Genomic DNA, 24,168 nt, shown 5'->3' with positions numbered 1-24,168 from the left:
CTAGATGTACCAAATATGGGTTGTGATTGGCTACTTGGTATCCCCCTATTTGGACTGCCAGGCTCTGTTTGGCAGTGCAAACAGTTTTAATGCAACTTAATCTTGCCTCCAAGTCAGGAATTCAGAAATAAGCACATGAAGACCTATAACCCTTTTCTTGGAGGATATCATGCTGGTCCTGGCTGCTGCAAACTGGAACTACTTGTTACACAAGTTTAGTATCCACAAGTACCCATTCATGAAGAATTCACTTAAAGGGGACCTGTCACCCGAAAAAAATATTCCAAATCCTATTTTATCACATTAGTCAAGCAAAATAAACTTTAATTACACGGTATAAAGTATTTGAATCTTGTTTCCTCCAGTCTGGGAATTCATAATTACAGCAAGCAGGCTGCATCCATTTTGTGGACACTGTTATTAAGACAAGCCTTGTATCATCTCAAAATCATCTCAAAATCGTGTTTGTGCACCAGAATGAGGGACCTGATGTTGATTCCAATGCACTAGTTACACAATTAAATGGTAAAGAGAATGGGGGAACATGGGGAGAGCAGCGACGTATAGGAAGTGTTGAATGGAAAGTGAACGTAATTGCCTGCCCCGCCTCTATGCCTTGTCAGGTACAAGGATTTTCTGAGATATTCCATACACCTGGGGATATGTGCAGTTTCATGCGTAGGTCTAAATTTTTTATCCCACTCCCCCAGTCGATGAGTATAGCGAGTAAGTCATTGTACAATTTTGAAATTGACCATGGAAATGTGTTCATGTCAAATTATAACATTTTAAGTAAATAAAGAGCCTCACTGACATTACTATGCTGGCTGGCATTCAGCAGCCATTACTTATAAGTAGTGATGCAACAAATCCACTATTTGGGATTTGGCCGAATCCCTGAATCCTTTGTGAAAGATTCAGCCGAATACCGAACTGCATCCTAATTTGCATATTCAAATTAGGGGCAGGAAAGGAAAAAAATCTTCTTTTGTGACAAAAAGCCACTTGATTTCCCTACCGCCCCCAATTTACATATGCAAATTAGGATTCAGTTCGGCTAAGCACAAAGATTCGGCCGAATCCGAATCCTGCTAAAAAAGGCCGAATCCTGGCCGACTCCCAAACTGAATCCTGGATTCAGGTCATCCCTACTTATAAGCGCCACATACCCATCACCTTTCATGACATCAGATAGACAGTACTAACCCCAGAGGGAATTTGCGGGGGGGAAGGGGAACAATTTTTGTCTACAAATATTGGAAGAGGAAGGTTGTGTGTGCAACAGCTTCTAAGACAAACCCACTGAGCACACAGACACACAACAGCAATTAAAAAAGACTGAAGGCAGGAGTGTGGACAGTACCGGGTATAGGATGCTTAAGAAGAATACCTCAGTGGAATTAAGGGAAAGACGGACCCTCTTAAGGTGAGGCGAGGTGTCTCTAGCACCTTCTAGAACTGAAAGTGAATCTGGATCCCTAGTATCCATTAAGGAGAAAGTATGGTGTCCTCAAGCAAAATGCAATAATACACCGACAATCATTACACTTGCCCTGGACATTTGTGGGTGAGAACACATCATAAAAAAAACTTAACATGTGTACTAATGTGTGAAGCTATGGTGTGTGTGATGTACCCGAATAGATGTCCTGAAGCCTCTGAGGTACTGACAGAAGTACCTTTTCTGTATATATAGTTAAATAATATTCACTGCCACCTTATTATTGTGATGTGTGAAATTGTGATATGCAGGCCGGCCCAATACCTGCGGGACCCACGGGTAAGGCTTCGGGCCTACCTCACTCCCCCCATTTGCAGGTCTGCCATCTTCCGGCGTTATAGGTTGCGCTAGTCCGCAGAAATTGGGTGCGGGCAGGGGTCAGTGCAGGTCAAGTTTTTCTTAACCCTGCATCACTAGTGTGAAAATGTGGATGCACCAGGAAGCGGCAAGCTAAGAGTCACATGAACTGTGTGTTTGATTGGATAAAAGAATGCACAAGTTAGCTAGCCTAATTACTGCAAGATTAAATGTGGGTACATTTTGCAGATATATAATGCACTTGAATAAGACCTCCGAGTTGACCCATCAAAAACTTTGTGATATTGTCAATTATGTAAGTTTTCATGAAAAGTTCCCCAGACTCAATTTCCTAATGGATCTGATTAATCTGAGTAGTGGTTAATATAAAATGTGTAAATCTAGTTGGTTATAAACAGCCAAAATGGTATGCCACTTACAATTCAGAAGTTACTTGGGTTCGCTAATGCATCTGCTCAAGGGACTTCAACCTACACTGAAGTATTTGAACAACTTTTAATGGTTCAAAAAATAACTATAGAGAATCTGCACATTTCCAAACTTGCAGATTTGTTTTGGAACTATGTCAACGTTGTTACCATTACAAGAATGGCATAATACCAAATGCAAATATAAGCACAATTGTGTTGATTTTGTGTAGAAAACTCACCGAAGTAAAGCAGTGACCTGCCCCAGGCCCTCAGCTCAGAGGGGAGGTCAATCTGTGTAGAAACAATAAAAAGTTATAGGGCACTCGGAGTCGCATGCAGATCAGACCAAAAATGTCAGTTAAAAAGTATAAAAAATTTTTATTTAGACAATCCTATTATGCTTCATTCTTTCGTAACCATCTGACACTTAATCATTAGCAAAGCTTACAAATGTGCAAAGCTTAATATGATTGTCTAAATATGATTTTTTTCTACTTTATAACGGACATTTTTGGTCTGATCTGCATGTGACTCAGGGGGGTACAGGGGGGCAAGCCTTGCTGCACTTACATGTTACTTGGTAACATGTAACATGTTAACAAGCTGAAGACTTTGGAAGGGTGGTTGGGAGCTTACACACCGGCATCGTCTTCATGCTAACAGCTTTTCTTTACTGCCGATAGGATAGCTGCATGGGGATTGGATAGGCTGCAGGGGAAGATCAAACTTCACCCATCCAATCCCTGTAAAGCTGTACCTGACTTAGGGGTATATTTATCAAAGAGTGAAGTTAGAGATCGCCACAGTCCTCTAGAGTAAAATTCCGCCACTCTACATTCATTTCTATGGGATTTTGAAAGGCGTATTTATCAAAGGATGAACATTCACCCATTTATAAATACTCTTTTAAAAATCCCATATAAATGAATGGAGAGTGGCGGAATTTCACTCTAGAGGACTGTGGTGACCTCTAACTTCACTCTTTGATAAATATAGCCCATAGACTTCAGTGACCAATTGGCAGTACAGAAAGAGGCACCTAAGCTCTCTTCCTGGGGGGCTGTTAAGGAAGTAAGTAAAGTATAGGGGAACCCTGGCCACTAATTATTTAATTGCTTCAAATAAATAACTTCTTTATTGGACAGTGACAGGTATCTTGATCACAGCTTTCAGGCAATAATATCTTCTTATACATTCAATCAGTGGAAAACCATCACACTTTAGGATATTGCAAGTAGATCCCTCTAAGGGGTAGTGAAACCCATCTTGGTGATAAGCCCCAGCACTAGGGATCCCACAATGTATCTTGCTCCTTGGCACTATTCTTGCTACTGAGCTCGCCCCCTTATGTCCTTGTCTGGCAGCTTGTTCACCGCAAGGGTGCGGACCTCAACTAATCTCCTTGTTGGAGCAAGAAAGCTGCTCACTAAATTACCCTGTCACTATCTCTTGCTCCTAGAGCAACTAAGAGCCTGGAGCACATGCGTGCTTTCCCTTTTAAACTTTTAAACCCTGCCATCTACTTGGCAAACACAAACTACAATGTACCCAGGAAAAGAGGACATCTGCCTGGATGAATCAAAGGACCACTATACACACACACCAAACTCAAATTTCTCCTTCCTTGGTAGTATATATGCAGATACAAGTCACTTGCCTTTGGATCCATCCTGAGAAAGTTGTGCGTGCCACGGCTAGCATACGTGGAACGTTTTATGGTCTTGCTGTGATAAAAATGGTAGTAATTCTCCAGATTTCCAATCTGTGAAAAGATGAGCAGGAAAACAACGATAAAGAAAAATATAAAATAAATGTAGCTTTTCTAAAGCTGGAATATGAGTTGTTATAACTGTGCAACAAAGTGCAGGGTATATGAGGTACCAAAGAAATTAACAGACCACAAATATGGATAAGATAAAGCTGCCGCAGAGCAAATTTCTACCATTATGAAAGCAATACCACCTTGTTCATTAGAAGTAAAAAAATTAGATAATTCCCCTGTGAAAATCCTAAGCATGTCCCAGAATTTAGAACATGCTAGCAGATAAGGACACTAAGGAGTGTTTGATGTTTTAAGGCACAGTCTACTGTCTGGAATGAATCTAGAGACCTTTTTGGTACCTATGAATACAAGCTTCTACAGAGTCCTAAGAAAACAAATCGATAATTGCACCAATTAAGAAATATTAACAATGGAAATAACAGACATTAAGGTCAGAATTAATTCATTATCACGTATTGCTGGAAAATATTTTTCCACCACAAATGGTTTCAGCTTGGCAGGCTTCTCTACAGCAGTTCTGAAACATGAAAACACCCACCACATGCCCCTGTGTCTATAAATTGTGCTTCTACCTAATTATCTCCATAAAGTTAAAATATTAAAGCCCGCAAAAAGCAATCATGGCCCAGCTTGTTGTTATCTCTAGTTACATTTATAAAGCCACAAAGATCTCCTGGGAACAAAACAGTGTCAACAAATGCCAGGCAAGAACTGCCCTCCTGTAAGCAACTAGAACACACCAGGCAAAGTTTGACTGGAAAAAAAAAATTCCAATTGAACTCACATCTTGGCCAATTAAACGTCATCAACATTAAGTACAATTTGTACAGCATCCTGACTGTCACTTTGCTGAATACTCCCACATTTCACACAGCTGCATTACTATGACCAAACACATTTAAAAGGGTGCGTACGTCCCCAAAAATGTTGCCTAAGGAAAGATGTCATACTAAGCATTTCATATCCAAAATACACTATATGGGCAAAAGTATACGGACAACCCTTCTAATTATCAGAATGGGCTATTTAAAGGAAAACTATACCCCCAAAATGAACACTTAAGCAACAGTTAGTTCATATCATATTAAGTGGCATATTAAAGAATCTTACCAAACTGGAATATATATTTAAGTAAATATTGCCCTTTTACATCTCTTGCCTTGAGCCACCATTTCGTGATGGTATGGGTGCTGCCTCAGAGATCACCTGACCAGAAATACTACAACTCTAACTGTAACAGGAAGAAGTGTGGAAGCAAAAGACACAACTCTGTCTGTTAATTGGCTCATGTGACCTAACATGTATGGTTTGTTGGTATGGTTGTGAGTACAGTGAATCCTACGATCCCAGGGGCACATACTACTAGAAAAGTATATTATTATGAAAATGGTTTATTTACATGAAGCAGGATTTTACATATGAGCTGTTTTACGCAATATCTTTCTATAGAAACCTACATTGTTTGGGGGGTATAGTTTTCCTTTAAGCAATACCTTGAAGGCAACGGTGTCGCATCTTACAATTTCATTCTTGTCACAGGATAATAACCCGATGCACAAAGTAAGGTCAATACAAATGTGGTTTGCCAAGATGGGAGTGAATAACTTTAGTGGCCTACTCTGACCTCAACCTAACACCTCTGGGATGAATTGGAATGTAAATACAAGTCAGACCTGATTGCCCAACATCACTGCCCAATCTCATATGAGTGTAAGCAAATCCCACCAACAATGTTCCAACACCTAGAGGAAAGCCTTCCCAGAAGAGTAGTTGGTAATGTCTGTTTTATTACCTTGGAATGAGATGTTGGACAGGAAGGTGTCCATATATTTATGCTATATAGATTAAAGAAAGTTACACATTTTAAAACAATTGAAACCATTGCACTTTAAACAACCTTAAAGGAGAATTCAACCGTAAAGTAAAAAAAACCCTACCCACCTACCCTACATAGACCCCCCTACCTCCTCCCTCCCCAGCCTAGCTGTGACCCCGGCAAATGCCCCCAAGTCTTTACTTACCCCTCGGTCCAGATTCTGTCCAGCAGAGTTCACGGCAGCCAACCTTTTCAGTAATCTTCGGAATGAGACCAGCGTAGCGGCGCATGCATAGTTGGAGCAATCTTCTTGTTCACAACAACTGCGCACGCGCAGAAACTTACGGAAATTGCCAAAGTGCCAGTCTCATTCCAAAGATTACTGAAGCTGCTAAAGATGGCTGCCGTGAACTCCGCTGGAATCTGCACCGGGAGGTAAATAAAGACTTAGGGGTAGCAGCTAGGCTGGGGGGAGGGTTTGTTTTTACTTTACGGTTGAATTCTCCTTTAAGGGAAAAAATACAACATTTGTAATTCATGTATATTGGAAAGTTGCTTAGACTTACATACTTTAAAAAGGTAACATTTTAATTTCAAAGAAAGTTTCATACCAACAGTACCTTAACTGTGGTACATAATTAAGCGCAGCATTTAAAGTCCACAGGCCAAGGTCTTCTTTTACTGTATGGTTTGGTAATTTGAGTGGTCATTCTTCTAGGTGCCAGAGGCATCTGAATTTGCATGATGGGTTACAAGATGACAATACAATAAGGTTTACACTAATACAATTCATAATCTTTTAGTGACTCCATATACTGTGGTGCAGCTCACAATATTCTGAATAATCAGTCACTTAATTTGTGTAAGCAATAGCTCTAGGCTTTTATTATCCACAATAATCTCATTCTTATTAAGAATGCAGGCATAGAGCTTCCTCCCAGCCTTTAACTTACTATATTTTTTTAGCTCCACTTTTACATTCAAGAATTATGAAGCTCTTTGATCACGTTCCTATAATTTCTCTCCGTGCATCGTTGAGCTAAATAGCACAGTCCATTTTATACTTTTGACACCCACATTTCCACATACTAATAGAAACAAATAGAACACCCTCCTAATTTCATTCCTTCTTCTACTAATCTATTACATTTTCCTGTTAAACCCAACTACCATAATAAAATAAATACACATGGCATAATAACCCCTGGCTGGACCTTGCATAATAGTAATAAATCACAAAATCAAAGAATTCTAACCGGAGAGCAAAATGTTTCCCACACAACCACTCATCCTAATTCAGCTTCAAATAAAGAACAAAAAACAAACACAAAACAAGCTTACTTTATTCTAAATATTGAAAACAGGATAAAAAGATTTAAGCATTTAGCACAAAGCTATTTCAATCCTTTTGCTGGACACGTATTTTGGAGCACATCAACATTGAACAGATTGCCGGGTTAAGGAGAACAGCAGCACCCATGAGCCCTGGACACCCCAGTCTGGCCCTGACACTACCCGTGAAACAATGACTATAGATTCAGATATTTTTAACTGAGGTAAAACTTTGAAATGCTGCAATATTCTCATGCAGGAGCAGCCATGTGTTGAAAAATTGCTTTATTTACAATACCCAGACAAATGCCTTATTATCCTTCTTGTGATGTACACAGGTATGAGATCAATCATGTGGAATGATGGGGACTCTCATATAACGGGTCTTCATGTAATGTGAAATCTAAACCTTAAATCTTCTAAAAAAAAAACAAAAAAACCTAATGCAATAGGACTATTTTGCCACCAATATGGATTTATGCAGCTTAGTTATCCTCACATGAGGTACAGATGAGCACGATTTGCTTAAAAAGGACTATGGTTGATTTAGAGGGTTTTTTTTTAATAAGATTATTCATTGAAATTGTGGCTGCACACAGTGCACAATAAAATCAAATAAGATAAAGAGACTATAAACCATATTTATAAATAGTATATTTTCCTTGAAGCAATAATGCTTCTTTTAAAGGACATCCTCACATGTACATAGGTGACTCAAACAATGACTCACTCTTACTGAATCGACTTGGCCATTTATTTGCTTTACAAAGGGGTTTCTGTACCACTGAGCCAGTGAATAACGGCTAATTGTAAGATGCAACGGAAATGGACTTTTAATTAGCAAAAAAATAAATCCGTGATTGTGTCTGGGTTCTGTAAGGATTAGGTCTACATACATTTTCATATTCTGCATGATGAAACAATTGAATTATAAAATTATTTTAAAAGGGATCTATACCCAAAAAATGAATCCATATTCACCTGAAATATTCAATATTTTTCTATTTTAGTGGTTTCTAAGATATTGGCAATTTTAGACTGCTAACTCAAGGTTTTCTTCTCAGCAGCTCTCTTTAAAAGTCACCAGAGTGTCCACCAGTTTCTGAATATGTAAGCAGCGCAGCGTCAGTTGGGGGTCACTGCCAATGACTTTCAAGGAGAGACAAAAAATAAAAATATTTTTAGTGATATAGTCACCCCAAAAAATGCAGGGTCAGGTTGCCTACAAAGATAGGCATTTTTTGAAAAAGAAAAGAAAGATATAGTTCTGGGGTAGTATTTTTTTTTATATACTGCCAAAGTATGCAATTAATATTTAACATGAATGCAAGGTTCACCCTTAAAGGAGAAGGAAAGTCATCCTGCACTTGGGGGTGCCAAATGTTAGGCACCCCCAAGTTATTGTATTGACTTACCTGAAACCCCCGCCCGTTGCTCCTATCAGCACCGGCCCGGGGTTATACCAGTGAGCACCACAGATCGATCATCTTCCGGCTTCTCTTGCTTCAAGTTTCCTGGGGTAAACGCATGCGCAGTTGAACGAAATAGCTGACTTTTTACTTAAAGTTCAGCTTTTTTTTCTACTCCGCATGCGTGAAGAAAGAGGAAGACAGAAGAGAATCGCTCGGTGGTGCTCACTGGTATAACCCCGGGCCGGTGCAGTTTTCTGCTTATAGGAGCACTGGCCTGGGGTTTCAGGTAAGTCAATACAATCACTTGGGAGTGTCTAACATTTGGCACCCCCAAGTGCAGGATGACTTTCCTTCTCTTTTAATAACCCACATTGGTTTTCAAATATTTTCAACTTTTCCCAGAACTATTTCTTAGGTGGAACACACGAATTGACAAAAGTTTTCCTCAACAATGTCCAAAGATTGCAGGATGTGAAAGTGTAATGGAATCTACTCCAAGTCTTCAAGATGGCGTCCAAGATGGCGACCGCCTGCCTCACCACATGGCTCCTGCCGGGCACAGGTCTATGACCTCATCTCCTTCCCAGTCCAGGATTGGTCGTCGGTGACGGAATGGACGCCGGCGTCAAAATCGGGCGCCGGCGTCAAGACGTCAGCGTGGGGACGCTGGCGTCTGCGTCTGACGCAAGCGCGTCAAAATTTGGCGCCAACCCAGGGACTACTTAAACTCACTTCCCCTTCCAGTCCTTGCCCAACTATAGGTTCCTGCTACAGTGTTCCTGGGTGTTATTATCTATTTTGATTCTTGTGTACCGATTCCTGCCTGTTCTTCGATTTTGCTTGTCTTCTGCCTGGTCTGACCTTTTGCCTGTATTTTTGACGATTCTTTGGATAAACCCTTTTGTACCTCGAACCTGGTCTGGTCTCCTCTTTGGTCTACACTATTACTGTGCCTTCGGGCCCGTTACAGTATAGTTGGGCCATGGACCCTTCGGAGGAGACTCCAGCTCCACCTGATGTCGGTGGTGCTATCCGCGGTTTGGCTTCCCGCATGCAGTCATACGAAGCCCAGCAGACACACTTCGGTCAGGCTCTTGAAGCTATCCTGGACAAGTTGTCGGCGTTGTCACCTGTGGCCCCGGTCCCTGTGGCCATTCCTGCAAGCCCACTTCAGCCTTCGGAACCTCGCATTCCTGCGCCTCCCCTCTACAGCGGCGATCCTGTTGCATGCAGAGGTTTCATCAACCAGTGCGAGATCCAGTTCGCCCTGCTGCCAGGTCAGTTTGTATCTGAACAAGCTAAAGTGGGGTACATGATTACTCGCCTACAGGGGAAGGCTTTGGAGTGGGCATCACCTTTGTGGGAAAAGAGGGATCCTTTGATTGACGATGCCAGTGCCTTCATCCGTGAACTTCGGGTTGTCTTTGATGCCCCTGGCCGAGCTACGGCATCCTCTGCTCGCCTGTTCCAGATCCAGCAAGGCACTCGCTCTGTTCCGGAGTACGCCATTGAGTTCCGCACCCTAGTGGCGGAGACCACCTGGAACAATGATGGGTACCATGCCGCCTTTTACAACGGCCTAGCCATGCGGATCAAAAACGATTTGGTCTCCCGGGAAATTCCTTCTCGGTGGGAGGATCTGGTGGCGTTGGCCATAAAGGTTGACACCCGACAGAGGGAATTTCAACTCGAGCTCGACAGAGAGCGTTCGAAGAAGTATCCCCGGTTCCAATCCACCCTGGCTCCTCGCTTTCAGAGACCCCTACTCTTCAATCCGGCTTCTGCTTTCCCCTCTCCTACTCCTGCGGCTTCTGCTTCCTCTGCTCCATCTACTGAGGAACCCATGCAGATCAGACGGGCTCGTCTTTCCGAACAGGAGAAGCTACGGAGAAGGGCTGCCGGCCTATGCCTGTATTGTGGGGGCAAATCACACTTCGCCCATGAGTGTCCTGTGAAGCCAGGAAACGCCAGCACCTAGGTAGGTTTGGGGAGACCTATCTGGGTGGTGTTTGTCATTCTCCCCAACCCTCTATTCAACGTTTCCTTCTTCCGGCACAGATCCAATTCGGTTCCCAGAAGATCCCAGTGCAAGCTTTCCTGGACTCTGGTGCTGCTGGAAATTTCTTGGACAGAGTTTTTGCTGCTCGCTATGCGGTTCCTCTACAACCTTTGGCTTCTCCTCTGCGAGTCTTGGCTATTGATGACCGCCCTCTGTCTTCGGCCATTATTTCTCAAACCACCGTCGAACATGGGCACCATGCATCTGGAGAGATTGGCCTTTCTAATCATCGACTGCCTTCAACTCCACTTGTTTTGGGGCTCCCCTGGTTGTGTACCCATAATCCAGTCATTGACTGGACCTCCGCTCAAGTCTCCCGCTGGAGCCCCTATTGCCAACAGAACTGTTTGCCTGCTGTGCCCCTTATCAAAGTTTCTTCTATTTCTCCCAAGTTGACCCTTCCGTCCATCTATCAAGATTTTGCTGACGTCTTCAATAAGGACTCTGCAGAGATTCTTCCTCCTCATCGACCCTATGACTGTCCAGTCGAACTTCTTCCTGGTTCCATGCCTCCCCGGGGTCGCACCTATCCTCTTTCCCCCTCTGAGACGGCTGCCATGAAGACCTACATTCAGGAAAATCTCCAAAGAGGCTTCATCCGCCCTTCTTCCTCCCCTGCTGGTGCTGGATTTTTCTTTGTCGAAAAGAAGGACGGAGGTCTGCGACCATGCATCGACTATAGGGGGTTAAACAAAATCACCATTAAAAACCGTTACCCTCTCCCCCTAATCTCCGAACTCTTCGATCAGTTAAGAGGGGCCAAGATCTTCACCAAGCTGGATCTTCGGGGTGCCTATAACCTCATTAGAGTTCGTGAAGGGGACGAATGGAAGACCGCCTTCAATACCCGAGATGGGCATTATGAATATCTAGTCATGCCATTTGGACTATGTAACGCCCCCGCGGTCTTCCAAGAGTTCGTGAATGATATATTCAGAGACCTGTTGGGGCAAAGTGTTGTTGTCTATCTGGATGACATTCTTGTCTTTTCCAAAAATCTCCACGAGCATCGCTCCCAAGTGAAGGAAGTTCTTCTTCGTCTAAGAAAGAATAATCTCTTCGCTAAATTGGAAAAGTGTTCGTTTGAAGTGTCCTCCATCCCTTTTCTTGGGTACATCATCTCCCAGCAGGGTTTCAAGATGGATCCAGCCAAAGTTTCAGCAATTCTTGATTGGCCCCTCCCCACAAGTGTCAAGGCTATCCAGAGATTTATTGGCTTTGCCAACTATTACAGACAATTTATTAAAGGTTTCTCTTCCAAAATCTCTCCTATCCTGGCCCTCATCCGCAAAGGGGGTAAGCCACAACACTGGCCTCCTCCAGCCCTGGAAGCCTTTGAATCCCTGAAAACTGCCTTTTCTTCTGCACCTATTCTCAGACACCCTGATCTTCTTCTTCCCTTCTTCCTCGAAGTCGACGCCTCAGATGTGGGAGCTGGAGCTGTCTTGTCACAGAGATCTTCCTTGGATGGGAAATTGCATCCCTGTGCATTCTTCTCTAAGAAGTTTTCCTCCTCCGAGCAGAACTACGATGTGGGGAATCGTGAGTTATTGGCAGTGAAACTCGCCCTGGAGGAGTGGAGACATTTACTGGAAGGATCCTCCATTCCCGTGACCATCTTTACAGACCATAAGAACCTCGAATTTATCCAGTCCCTCAAACGTTTGAATCCTCGACAAGCCAGATGGTCACTATTCTTCTCCCGTTTTAACTTCGTCATCACCTTTCGTCCTGGCTCTAGAAATAGAAAGGCTGATGCTTTGTCTAGAAGTTTTATCCCTGAAGTTCCCTGTTCCGAAGATCCTGAACCCATTGTGCCTTCCTCCAAGATCGTAGCTGCCCTATTTCCCTCCTTGGCCTCGCAAATCCTTTCCGCTCAAGCTTCTGCTCCGGACAATATTCCTCTAGGGGTTGCCTTTGTTCCTCCTGATTGTCGCCAGTCTATTCTATCCCAGGCTCACAGTTCTAAACAGGCTGGTCATCCCGGAGTAGAGAAGACTACCAAACTCCTTTCTCGCCTGGTGTGGTGGCCATCCATGAAGAAAGACGTCAAAGACTTTGTTTCTTCTTGTACCATCTGTGCCATTTCCAAGTCTGGACATTCTCCCCCTAAAGGACTCCTTCTTCCATTACCTATTCCATCTCGTCCTTGGACTCATCTTGCCATGGATTTTATTGTGGAACTGCCTGTCTCCTCCGGTCACACTGTCATCTGGGTTGTCATTGACAGGTTTAGCAAGATGGCTCATTTCATTCCCCTCCACAAACTTCCCTCTGCCCCTGAACTTTCCAAGCTTTTCATCCATCATATTTTTCGTCTCCATGGGTTTCCTGCCGAGATCGTCTCTGACCGTGGCTCACAATTCGTCTCTAGGTTTTGGAGATCCTTATGCAAAGCTCTCAACATTTCTTTACAATTTTCTTCTGCCTATCACCCGCAATCCAATGGAGCTGCTGAGAGAGTGAACCAGGCGTTGGAACAATTTCTTCGCTGCCATGTTTCCCTGTGCCAAGACGATTGGTCGGATCTCCTTCCCCGGGCTGAGTTCGCCCATAACAACGCCTTGCATTCTTCATCACATCAGTCCCCTTTCTTCTGTGTCTACGGTCAGAATCCATTGGCGTTTCCCCAGGATCTTCTCCTCACCAATGTTCCTGCCGCCAACGACCAGGCTGCCCACATGATGGCGATTTGGGCTGCTGTTGCCTCTAATCTACAGAAGAGCTCTCTGATCCAAAAGAGGTTTGCCGACAAGAAGAGGATTCCTGCTCCGCCCTATGCTCCTGGTGATAAGGTCTGGCTTTCCACCCGTAACATCCGCCTGAAGATTCCTACCCCAAAGCTTGGTCCCAGATTCATCGGTCCCTATCCTGTCATTGAAATCATCAATCCGGTGGCGGTTCGTCTTCAACTCCCCCCAGAGATGCGGATCCCGAATGTCTTCCATGTCTCTCTCCTTAAGCCTGCTGTGTCTCTTTCTTCTTCTTCTTCTCCCCCAGCTCCAGTCCTGGTTGACAATCACCAGGAATTCGAAGTGAAGAGGATTTTGGACTCTCGTCTTTCCAGGGGCACTCTTCAATATCTCATCGAGTGGAAGGGGTTCGGTCCCGAAGAGTGCTCCTGGGTCAGGAGCTCAGATGTCCATGCGCCCATCTTGGTTCGTAGATTCCATAAATTATTCCCTCTCTCCCCTAGACTCGGTGGTCCTGAGGCCCCCCCTAAGGAGGGGGGTACTGTAATGGAATCTACTCCAAGTCTTCAAGATGGCGTCCAAGATGGCGACCGCCTGCCTCACCACATGGCTCCTGCCGGGCACAGGTCTATGACCTCATCTCCTTCCCAGTCCAGGATTGGTCGTCGGCGACGGAATGGACGCCGGCGTCAAAATCGGGCGCCGGCGTCAAGACGTCAGCGTGGGGACGCTGGCGTCTGCGTCTGACGCAAGCGCGTCAAAATTTGGCGCCAACCCAGGGACTACTTAAACTCACTTCCCCTTCCAGTCCTTGCCCAACTATAGGTTCCTGCTACAGTGTTCCTGGGTGTTATTATCTATTTTGATTCTTGTGTACCGATTCCTGCCTGTTCTTCGATTTTGCTTGTCTTCTGCCTGGTCTGACCTTTTGCCTGTATTTTTGACGATTCTTTGGATAAACCCTTTTGTACCTCGAACCTGGTCTGGTCTCCTCTTTGGTCTACACTATTACTGTGCCTTCGGGCCCGTTACAGAAAGACAACAAGGAAGCCTTTTTATCAGCACAGTAAATGCCATTATTATCTTACTAAAATGCACTGATGGTTCAGTTTCCATGGAAACAAGTGCCAGCCAATGTACTCCTCCAAAGAGTGATCATCAAAACAGCTGCTAGGTCCATTTTGCTTGACCAATTACTATATATGGAATAAAGAACAAGGGCTTGAGCTTCATACATTGCTCCACAATGAAGCGTTTGTGAGGTTTTGTATGGGACATCATCTGTATAGCGACACCCACTCACTACCCAACAATCTGGGATCCAGCTGAGTAATTACCCAAGAATGGGCCCACTGCCCAAAATAGTAATACAAGTATAGCCACTAGCTACAAAAGGATAAAAGTAGTCCGCATTCTTGTACAGAATCAGATACAAGCATATCTTCTGTATGTTGTAAGTTGGCACCAGACTGGTAATGCTGAGCGTATGAATATTGGCATTGCCTATTGCATATTTCCTTAAAGTCTGGCACTGAAAGCTATCATTTCCGAAAAACAAATAACTGAAATTACCATACGGCGTCTACGCCTCTGTGGCTCAGTTCCCAAAGCGATAGCCTGAACCTAAAAAAAAAACCATATACTTATGATAAGCAAATCACATCTATCAAGGCAAACATACAAACAATATCCTGGTAGAACTTTATGGGATCAGTTTAGTTTTTTCTAGATGGATTTTTGTTCTATTCTGGAACTGTACCATGCATGCTGACCCACGGACACCCATAAGATACCTATCCAACATATTTCTGAAAGGGGCAGTGTACTCCCTGAGTTCAACAAATAGGCCTTGTGCTGGACATACTTTTTGCTAAAGAAAAATCTATACTTTTGCTTATTACAAAACAAGGGAGAAAGAGAGACTCATGGAATGGAGTTTAGAGAGCCTTTTACCATGTTACTTATTTCTTCTTCAAATAACTGGAGGCTCCCATTTATTGAAGGATAGACCAGAATTTCCCTTGGGTTTAACACTTCAAAGTTTACAGTATTATCCTGTTCTGAATATTTACAGTGTCCTAAGGCAGAGGGTGCCCACAAAAATGTCTTGCTAATGTTAGATGTTTGTTATTTCCTTAATAATGGCCACATTGGATCATGCCTGTAAAAACAGCACAAAGGTAACTTCTGCTCAAAAGGCTGCACCCTAAAACCAACTGGTTCCCTTAAACTTGTTCATCTTTGAATCCTTTAGTATGATGTAGAGAGTGATAGCTTGAGACAATTTGCCACTGGTTTTTATTTCTGGCTTTTCAGTTATTTAGCTTCTTTTATGCAGCACTTCTCCAGTTTGCAATTTTTAGCAATCTGATTGATTTGAATAAGAGAATGGAATATGAATAGGAGAGGGCCTGAATAGAAAGACGAGTAATACAAAGTAGCAATAACAAGATCATTTAGTTTTTAGGTGGGGTAAGTGACCTATTTGAAAGCCGTAAAGAGTGAGATGAAGGTAAACAATTAAAAAACTATTAAAAAATAAAGGCCAATGGAAAGGTTGCTTAGAATTAGAACATACTATAAGTTATCGTAAAGGTGAAAGAGTCCTTTAAAGCTTAGCCATGTAACATTAGCAGCAATAATTACACAAAAACACCATACTGGCAGAGAATTACATAAAAGTTAATTGTAATATTATCTATGAGCAATACATTAAGCAGCAGGTGTATCTGGCATAGTTGTGCTACACCTGGTTCCAAATAGCATTCTCTGTCTTAAACAGTGTATTTGTCTGCCTTCTGCTATATTAAGTGGCATCAGTGTGTGTGTCTCAGACTCATATGTATCTTCGTAAAGCTTAGGTTCTTTGCCTGCAGTAATGTTCTCCCTTTTTCTCGAGGTGCTAATTTTTGCTTAAATGCAGGGGAAAAAATAGAGGCAATTTTATAACTTTCTTTATCTGTTGCTCAGGATTATACTGCACTGGATTAGCCAGTTTATGGGGTTAGTAAACGGGGTTTCATTAAAGAATTATCACTTATTCCCTTTTCATTAAATATTAGTTGTAATGCGCTGCTGCTGACTATGCGATATTGTTTAGAAGCTGTAATTAACGATAAAGTAGTCAAAGTATCACGCAAAGAAGGTTACAACAGCACCAATGATCCATTAATTAGAGCCAGCTTCAAATGTATGATTCATTTTGGGATAGCAGTGCCTGTTTGTTCTAGGAATGGTGCCGGCCGCTAGGAATCGTGATTGATTTTCTGGTGTGTGACCTACAAAAGGTGTCATTGACCAGAAAGGAGGATCTGAAGCAAAGCCAAACAGTAAAGCACCTAAAGTTGGCTCCTTGTAACAAAACTCATCACTCCACTTAAAAAGATATGTATTAGCACTTTGCAATTTACATAAAAATGGACTGGTCTAATGTACCTCTGTTTGGGGCCGAATTCAAGCACCAGTCCATATAGCACCCCCCCAACATATGAAATTATGTTATGTGCATGGGTGTGCGTAAAGTCACTTCTGGATTATACTGCACGGGGCCCTGTACCCCTCATTCCCTCTGCTGCGATTTTTTTAATTTTGCGTTGAATATATTTTTTTCAATTACATAGGCACCTGAAGGCTACCTGCCAAAAGTTGCTGCCCTAGGCAGGTGCCTATATAAATACAGCCCTGAATACAAAGAATGTTCCAACATCTAGTAGAAAACCATTTTTCATAAGACGGAGGTCCCCGTTAAAACAAGGTTAATTATGTAATTCAGGTTTTCTCTAGTTATTTAATGCTATGTTTATCAAATCAAACAACAGACCATCTCTGTTTGCAACGGCAAACAAGGAGATTTCAATATTTTAGCTGCCACAACTATACAAAACACCCAAAACAGTTCCCACTGATCCCAATGAGAACCTGAGAGCTTAACCACTACCATTTTAGATTAGTGAGCACAGGCACTGTCCCTAATATATTATTATAAAGACATATTAACAGGGCTTACCATTTATTATGATTATTTAATAGTTCACAACAACAATGGCTGCCTTCTTAGAATACAGACATCAGGCAAGAAAACCATTTAAAACTATAGATATTTCTTGGTGAAGGACCTGTAATTTGCCAACCATTTTTAGTGCTGTGTCACATTTGGTTTTCCTGTTGGATACCCGATGTTTTCTTAATCTTTTCAGGAAATTTAAAAATAATACTAATCTTAGCTTTGCCCCTCAGCCAATATCCAGTGAAGGATTTCTGAATAGTAACAATTGCTTGATTAGGTTAGTGTTTCTTGTTGTTCACCTTCCAAACACTTCAGTTGAATTGTTTTCCGATTGCTCCCCATAAACAAAGACTTTTTTCAATTGCTTTCCATCTTTTATTTTTTACCATTGTCCCAAAATTTAAGTTTAATGTTCCTGTCTTTGGGGTTTCAGTCTGGCAGCACAGTGATCCAGGAGCAGATTCTGAACGGTTACAATTTGCTACATTAAATTGATACATTCCTAGGCAGTAGCTGTGGAATATTAGCAACTATTTTATCAATTCTAGCAGCCACCTTTAATGAAGCTCAGGGATTCTGTTCAGCAGGGACAAAGATAACAAATGTATCAACTAAATGTATCAATTTAGAACTGTTAAAGAGTCAGCGAATAGCAAATTAGAATTTTCATTTTTATTTTTTTGGTGTCAAAATTCACACATTTGAATTTTAGCCCAATTTGAATGTAAATTTGAATGTGAGATTTATTTTAATTGGAATATTCGCCACCTAAAACCTGGTGAGTTAATTTTCAAGTCAATGGCAGAGGTCCGTTGAACCATTTGAATATTTTAACCGCCTTCCTGAATTCGAATTTTTTTCCAGAGGTAAAACTCAATTCGAATTTTCAGGTCAGGACTATTCGATTGAATATTAGACATTCAATTTTTTTCTTAAATAACCTGCAATTCCAGTTGTGAGTATATTTTAATTTATTAGAGCTTAAAAAAAATTCACATAAATTCAACCTTTGATAAATCTGCCCATTAAAAAAACACATAAATAAACCATGAAACACAATAGGTTTTGCTTCAAGGATAAATTAAATCTTAGTTTGGATCTAGTACAAGGTACGGTTTTATTATTAAGGAAATCATTTTTAAAAATGTGGATTATTTAATTATAATGAAGCCTATAGGAGATAGTCTTTCTGTAATTCGGAGCTTAATGAATCAGATACCATATCTGTACCTTAAAAATATTGGGCAAATTATTTAGAATTACAAGATCAAAAATAGAACCGTGCCTGTGAATGGAAAACATAAGAATCTGACTAGGGACACATATGGCGAAACAACGGTTGATGTAGGGGGTAAGCAGGTTGAACAAGATGATATTCCTATGCTTTTCTTTTCATACCAAAAATAATGCATAATAGTGCTCTGCGGTTTTATTTTCTATTCTATTTATCCTTTACCCTCTTTTCATGTTGAAACAGACAAAAATGTAAACCTAAGCTAAAAAAAAAATATGAAATGCCAATTCTGAGTGAACATTTCCAAACAACTTGTATCCAGGATGCTTCCCAGTACAAAGCCACACCAAATGACTGTGTAAACTTCAAGTCACTTTCTAAGAATTCGTTTCCTTGGTTTCTTGTTAATTACATATACTGGTCTAAAATATGAATGCTATTAAATGCCAAGGGAAAACGTACAGTTAGTAAGTTAAAATCTAAATGCAGAATGCCAAATGCAACTATGGACAACGACTAGAAAAAATACTCCATGTAAAAAAACATCTCAAAATAAAAAGACTGTACAATAGATATCCAACAGCAGGAATGTAATTTTATAACAACCCTTAATTGCATTTTGTCTAGTACTTTAATTCACTAAAACAAATGTAAGCTAATTAATGAACTATTCAGATCATTGCCCAAGTACTGCACCAATTCATGCACATTATAAAATCAGGGTGCAAGGGAGATGCAACATACAACAATATCAAATGTATAAGTATGAACGTTTCTATGGAGTAAAGTTGATCACATGCTATCTGAGTTACATGTGTCAGTTGTGTGTTACTGGACTGCCTGCACATTAGGCCAAAAATGTTTTACAACAAAATCCTATGTTTTTGAATTCTTCCCAACCCTCCACAAAGAATATAGCAGAATATTCAATCAAATACAAACCCTAATTTGCATATTTAAATTTAAGATAAATCAAAACATTGCATCACTTTTAGTTGTTGGGCGCTTTTAAGGATTCTGCCAAACTAATATGAACCCTAAAGATTTGGCTAAATCAAAACCCTGCAAAAAAACACTGGGAATCTCAGATTCACTGCATCTCTATATAGGACACTGAGTTTGATCCCCAATTCCACTTTGATTTTCCTTAAACCCTTCATGGTAATAGATTAATTATTTATCAAAATCCAAAATTTTCCCACTATTTTCTGAAAACCACTCCGACCAAATACGCACTTGACTTTTCCCTCCTATTTATCAATAAATTAACACGTTTTTTTCTTGTGCGTGAAAAGTCACAATAAAGTCTTTTTTTTTTTTTAGATTTTGTGCTTGAAACCTTTTATCATAAAATCGCCCGAAAGATTTTTTCGGAAACACAGCACAACTCAAAAAACTTCCAGTTGTTAACGGGTCATCTGCCAATGGCTTTTAAATGTTCTCCACAGGTCTGAGTTGAAGTACTTTTTAGATTAGACTTAACACCATTGGATTTTAATAAATCTCTAAAAATTTGAGTTTTCCTATAAAAAAAACAAACATATTTTCCCCTTTAAAAGTTTGACCAGAATAATTTGGACTTTAGTAAATAACCCCCTAACTGAAGAACACTGTGTTTAGGGTTTAGTTACTTGAAAATTAGAAAAATAAATAAATAAATAATATTTTGCAACAAATTAACCCTTCATAACTCTTTGCTTAAAAAGACATATTGCATGAAAACCAATAACATGCAAGTGCATTATACTCTAAAATATTGAAGGATTGTGCTTTAAAAAAACCCAAAAAAAACAAACAAGATACTGTATATTGATTTATTGAATATTTCGTCAAAAACACTACCAGACTCTAAAGACTGGTTCATTTAGGTCAAGGATAGTCAACATCTCCCTGGAATGGGGAGATTTTTATTTCAGAGTTCAAGTACACAACACAGCCTTGGGTTCCATCTATCTAGGGGTAAGAGGAACTCTTAACATAACCAAAACCATTTACCATAGGAATGGGGCTAAATGCCTACCCTGGCTAACCTTATCTCTTAAGCCATCAGCTACCTCATTACATATACAAGTGTATCAATTTTCAAAATATGGGACTATGTGCAGATGTTCTCTTTAAAAATGGGTACAATTATACCAATGATAGGCAAGAAACTTAATCCAAGAATGGGAAATTTTTCATATAAAGTCCAAATATGCAAGGCCTCAATACTCCATCAAATCAAGGAGCAAGATAAACTATGACGTTTAACTAAAACAGACAAAGAAGTTGGTTGGAGCATTTTCAATACATATAGATGCTCATAAATGAGCAGCCACAAATTTTGACTTGCAACATATATATATACGGTACTCAGAAGGAAAACAGCACACAATTGTTACGTTTTGAACTTTACTGGGTGAACAGGGGGACACCTAAACATGTTACTAAATGTCCTGCAGACATAAGGAGAAATGGTAATATCTCTGTATCCAATATTGTCACCAAGACCCAGGAAATTATAAAAGGGATACAGACTTGCATCTTTGATAAAGTAGATATCCAGCAATATGGAGACAGATATATGTACAGAACAGAAATGTACAGTACTCAATGGCGGGCCTGTAGAAAGACCAGAAAAACAGAAATATTTCTGCAGAACCAGCCATAGCAGGTTGTCACGAATCCTACAGTCAGCAGAATATAAAAGCCACATAGAAGCAGGATTATTGTTGGAAATACCTGATGATTTATACTTCATAGGGATGCACTGAATCCACTATTTTGGATTCGGCCGAACCCCCGAATCCTTCACAAAAATTAATATGCAAATTAGGAAGCAGATTCGGTTCGGCTGGGCAGAAGGATTTGGCCAAATCCGAATCCTGCTGAAAAAAGCCGAATCCTGGCCAAATCCTGAACTGAATCCTGGATTCGGTGCATCCCTAATTCTTATTAGAACATGGCAGATAACACAGCCCTGTTCCACACTTGCTCTCAGCTTAGACAGGAAGAGGTAAAACAGGAACAGGAAATTAATCATAAGGTAATGGCAAAACAACAGGAATGCCCTTAACCAAAATGGCCACAAAAGCTGGTTACTACACACTACACCAGGGACACTCTCTATTTAGAATTTTAGAATCAAACTATGCAAACCTTGAAAGGCAAACAGCATTGCATGGACAGAATGCTCTTCTTCTCTTGAGAAAAAACATGTATCTTATCTGTTTCAGTTCAACATTTTTATCAATTCTTCAAGACAACCTGTTAAATTTAGGAATTACTTTTGGATTTAAAAAAAAATATAAAGAAATTCCATAAGAAACCATTGTCTGTTTAATGTGGTGTAAGGAGGGGCTATAGCAAGTATATTAAAATAGAGCTGGAGGTTTAACCTTTCAGGAATGTGCTTCAATACTTTGATCAGATAATCCTAAAAAAATTAACCAGACTATTAGAACTCTTAACTGCAGCATTTTTAATTACGCTTTTAAATAATTTGGATCAAAGCATAACTAGAACAGTTAAATTGTAAAACTGAAAGATGTGCCTGTTGGTAGCTTTCGAATACTGAGCTTGTTCCGGCTGGGTTTCATCAGTTTCTGCATTTAATTATTGATCTGGCGCCTCACATTCAGAGCTGCAGGGCCCCTAAATATTAGGTTCTGTTACCGCCCTAGGGGATTTGTAAGTCAGAAAATTCTATACTCAAGTTCCCACATTTATTTGAACCCACGCTAAGCAACCCCGCCTTTTGCAAAATAAATCTGAATTCAATGGGAGTGAAAATGAACATTTTTAAATTAAATATTGATTGAACTGAGGTTCCAGGGATTTTTTTTTTGGAGGTCCTACATCTGACATTTCACATAATAAGATGGGAATCCAAATTAGAGTCTCAGCTCATGCACGGCCAGTTAAAATGCCATTCAGCTAGTGTGACAACTACAGAAATATAATGCCTAAAGGAATGGAGGAAATCGCATTACATTAATATTCCCTTGTGCTGAGCACATTTATTAACCATTAATATACAGTAAGCAGGATGAGGGCAAATTCAGTACTTCAGTAATGTTCCATTTTTCCCCTGTGAGTTTCCCCCTTCTCTAACATTTTACCTGAATAAACCAGATTTATTTGAAAACAGCATGGAGTCATTTACCAATATAAACCAGTGTGGGGGGAGCAGGGGAATCAAATAAATAACACTTTGGACCAGTCTTTTCTCACCCTTACTTACCCTTCCTTCTCTCTGCATGCAGCAGTTGGGTGTCAGATAAATGATCCAATATATCTTATAGGGGGCCCTTTCCAAGCAGATGTATTAGAGCTTACTTAAATAACGTATTCCAGTGTAAACAAAATATAACAAAATAACTGCCATTTGCAAATTCTGCATGTAGAGAAACATGATTTCTGGTGATTTTAATAGAGTGAGCTCTAATACATCTTCTATGCAAAATGAGCCCCCCTATAAGATATATTGGATCATTCATCCGACTCCTGAATGAAGACAGAGTGAGAAGAAACAGATGCTGAGAGAGGAATAGTGAAGATAAATGAGTATTTCAGAAACGGTACAGAATTTTTAATTGATTGTATTTAAAAAGTTTCTTATTTCAGTTTGCTGAAGCTTATATAAAATTTTTCATTTTCGTGATAGTTCCCCTCTCACTTTTTAACAACTTGTAATCATCATTACCTCTGGGTACTCTTGTTTCCTCCCAAACGCCAAAACATACAGACAGGTTACTGGCTTGTGATAAAAACTCAAATCAATATGATTATATTGTGTTTGATTGTAACAGGGACCATAGACTGTAAAGCCCACTTGGGGAGGGACTAATGTGAATGATGTATAAATTCAGTGTATATGGCAGGCCTATATAAAGTATAACTAGGTGTGTGTGATTTACTTCTCACTGAGTGAACATCATGTAATGCTGATAATCCTGTAGAGTGGCAAATATTAGGGATGTAGCGAACGTCGGAAAAAATGTTCGCGAACATATTCGCGAACTTGCGTCAAAAATGCGAACGGTTCGCGAACGTCGCGAACCCCATAGACTTCAATGGGAAGGCGAATTTTAAAAGCTAGAAAAGACATTTCTGGCCAGAAAAATGATTTTAAAGTTGTTTAAAGGGTGCAACGACCTGGACAGTGCCATGCCAGAGGGGGATCAAGGGCAAAAATGTTTCTAAAAAATCCATTGTTGACACAGCGCTGCGTTTTGTGCTGTAAAGGGCAGAAATCACACTACATTTCTAAACCTGTGTAATAAAATGCTTTAAAACGTCCGGCGTCTACATGCCAATCAAGTCGTGTAAAGGTTACAGCCTGTTCACACGCAAAGACGAAACGCGGTGCTTACTGCAACGCAAAAAGACGCAAAGAGCTTTAATGAATGATACCGTCAAGTGAGCAAATAATAGTTTTTAATTACTAGTTGCTTGTCACCATAGGCGGAGGGTGATATTTTAGTTTGGGGAGGCTAATGCAAGTGTAGGTTTGCCACCAATTTTCCATTGACAAAAAAAACAGCTGATTCAGTCCCATATTATGTGGCATTACCAAAAGTCTGTCACTGAGCACATGGGGTGGATTTGTCTAACAAAGCACTC

General features: G+C 40.7%; 1 protein-coding gene across 1 annotated transcript in view; it reads right to left on the bottom strand.

Annotated features, from left to right (window-relative positions):
* LOC108712815 (proprotein convertase subtilisin/kexin type 6) overlaps nucleotides 1-24,168 on the bottom strand; it is a 105,547-nt gene that overhangs the window by 65,025 nt on the left and 16,354 nt on the right. Inside the window, exon 2 of the mRNA XM_018255267.2 lies at nucleotides 3,887-3,991. Within this exon, the coding sequence (XP_018110756.1) occupies nucleotides 3,887-3,991 (105 nt within the window). The remainder of the gene's footprint in view (nucleotides 1-3,886; nucleotides 3,992-24,168) is intronic.

Source organism: Xenopus laevis, chromosome 3S, assembly GCF_017654675.1.
Source record: "Xenopus laevis strain J_2021 chromosome 3S, Xenopus_laevis_v10.1, whole genome shotgun sequence".
Taxonomy (NCBI): domain Eukaryota; kingdom Metazoa; phylum Chordata; class Amphibia; order Anura; family Pipidae; genus Xenopus; species Xenopus laevis.
The sequence above is the reverse complement of the archived record's forward strand: the minus strand, read 5'-3'. Positions and strand labels throughout refer to the sequence as shown.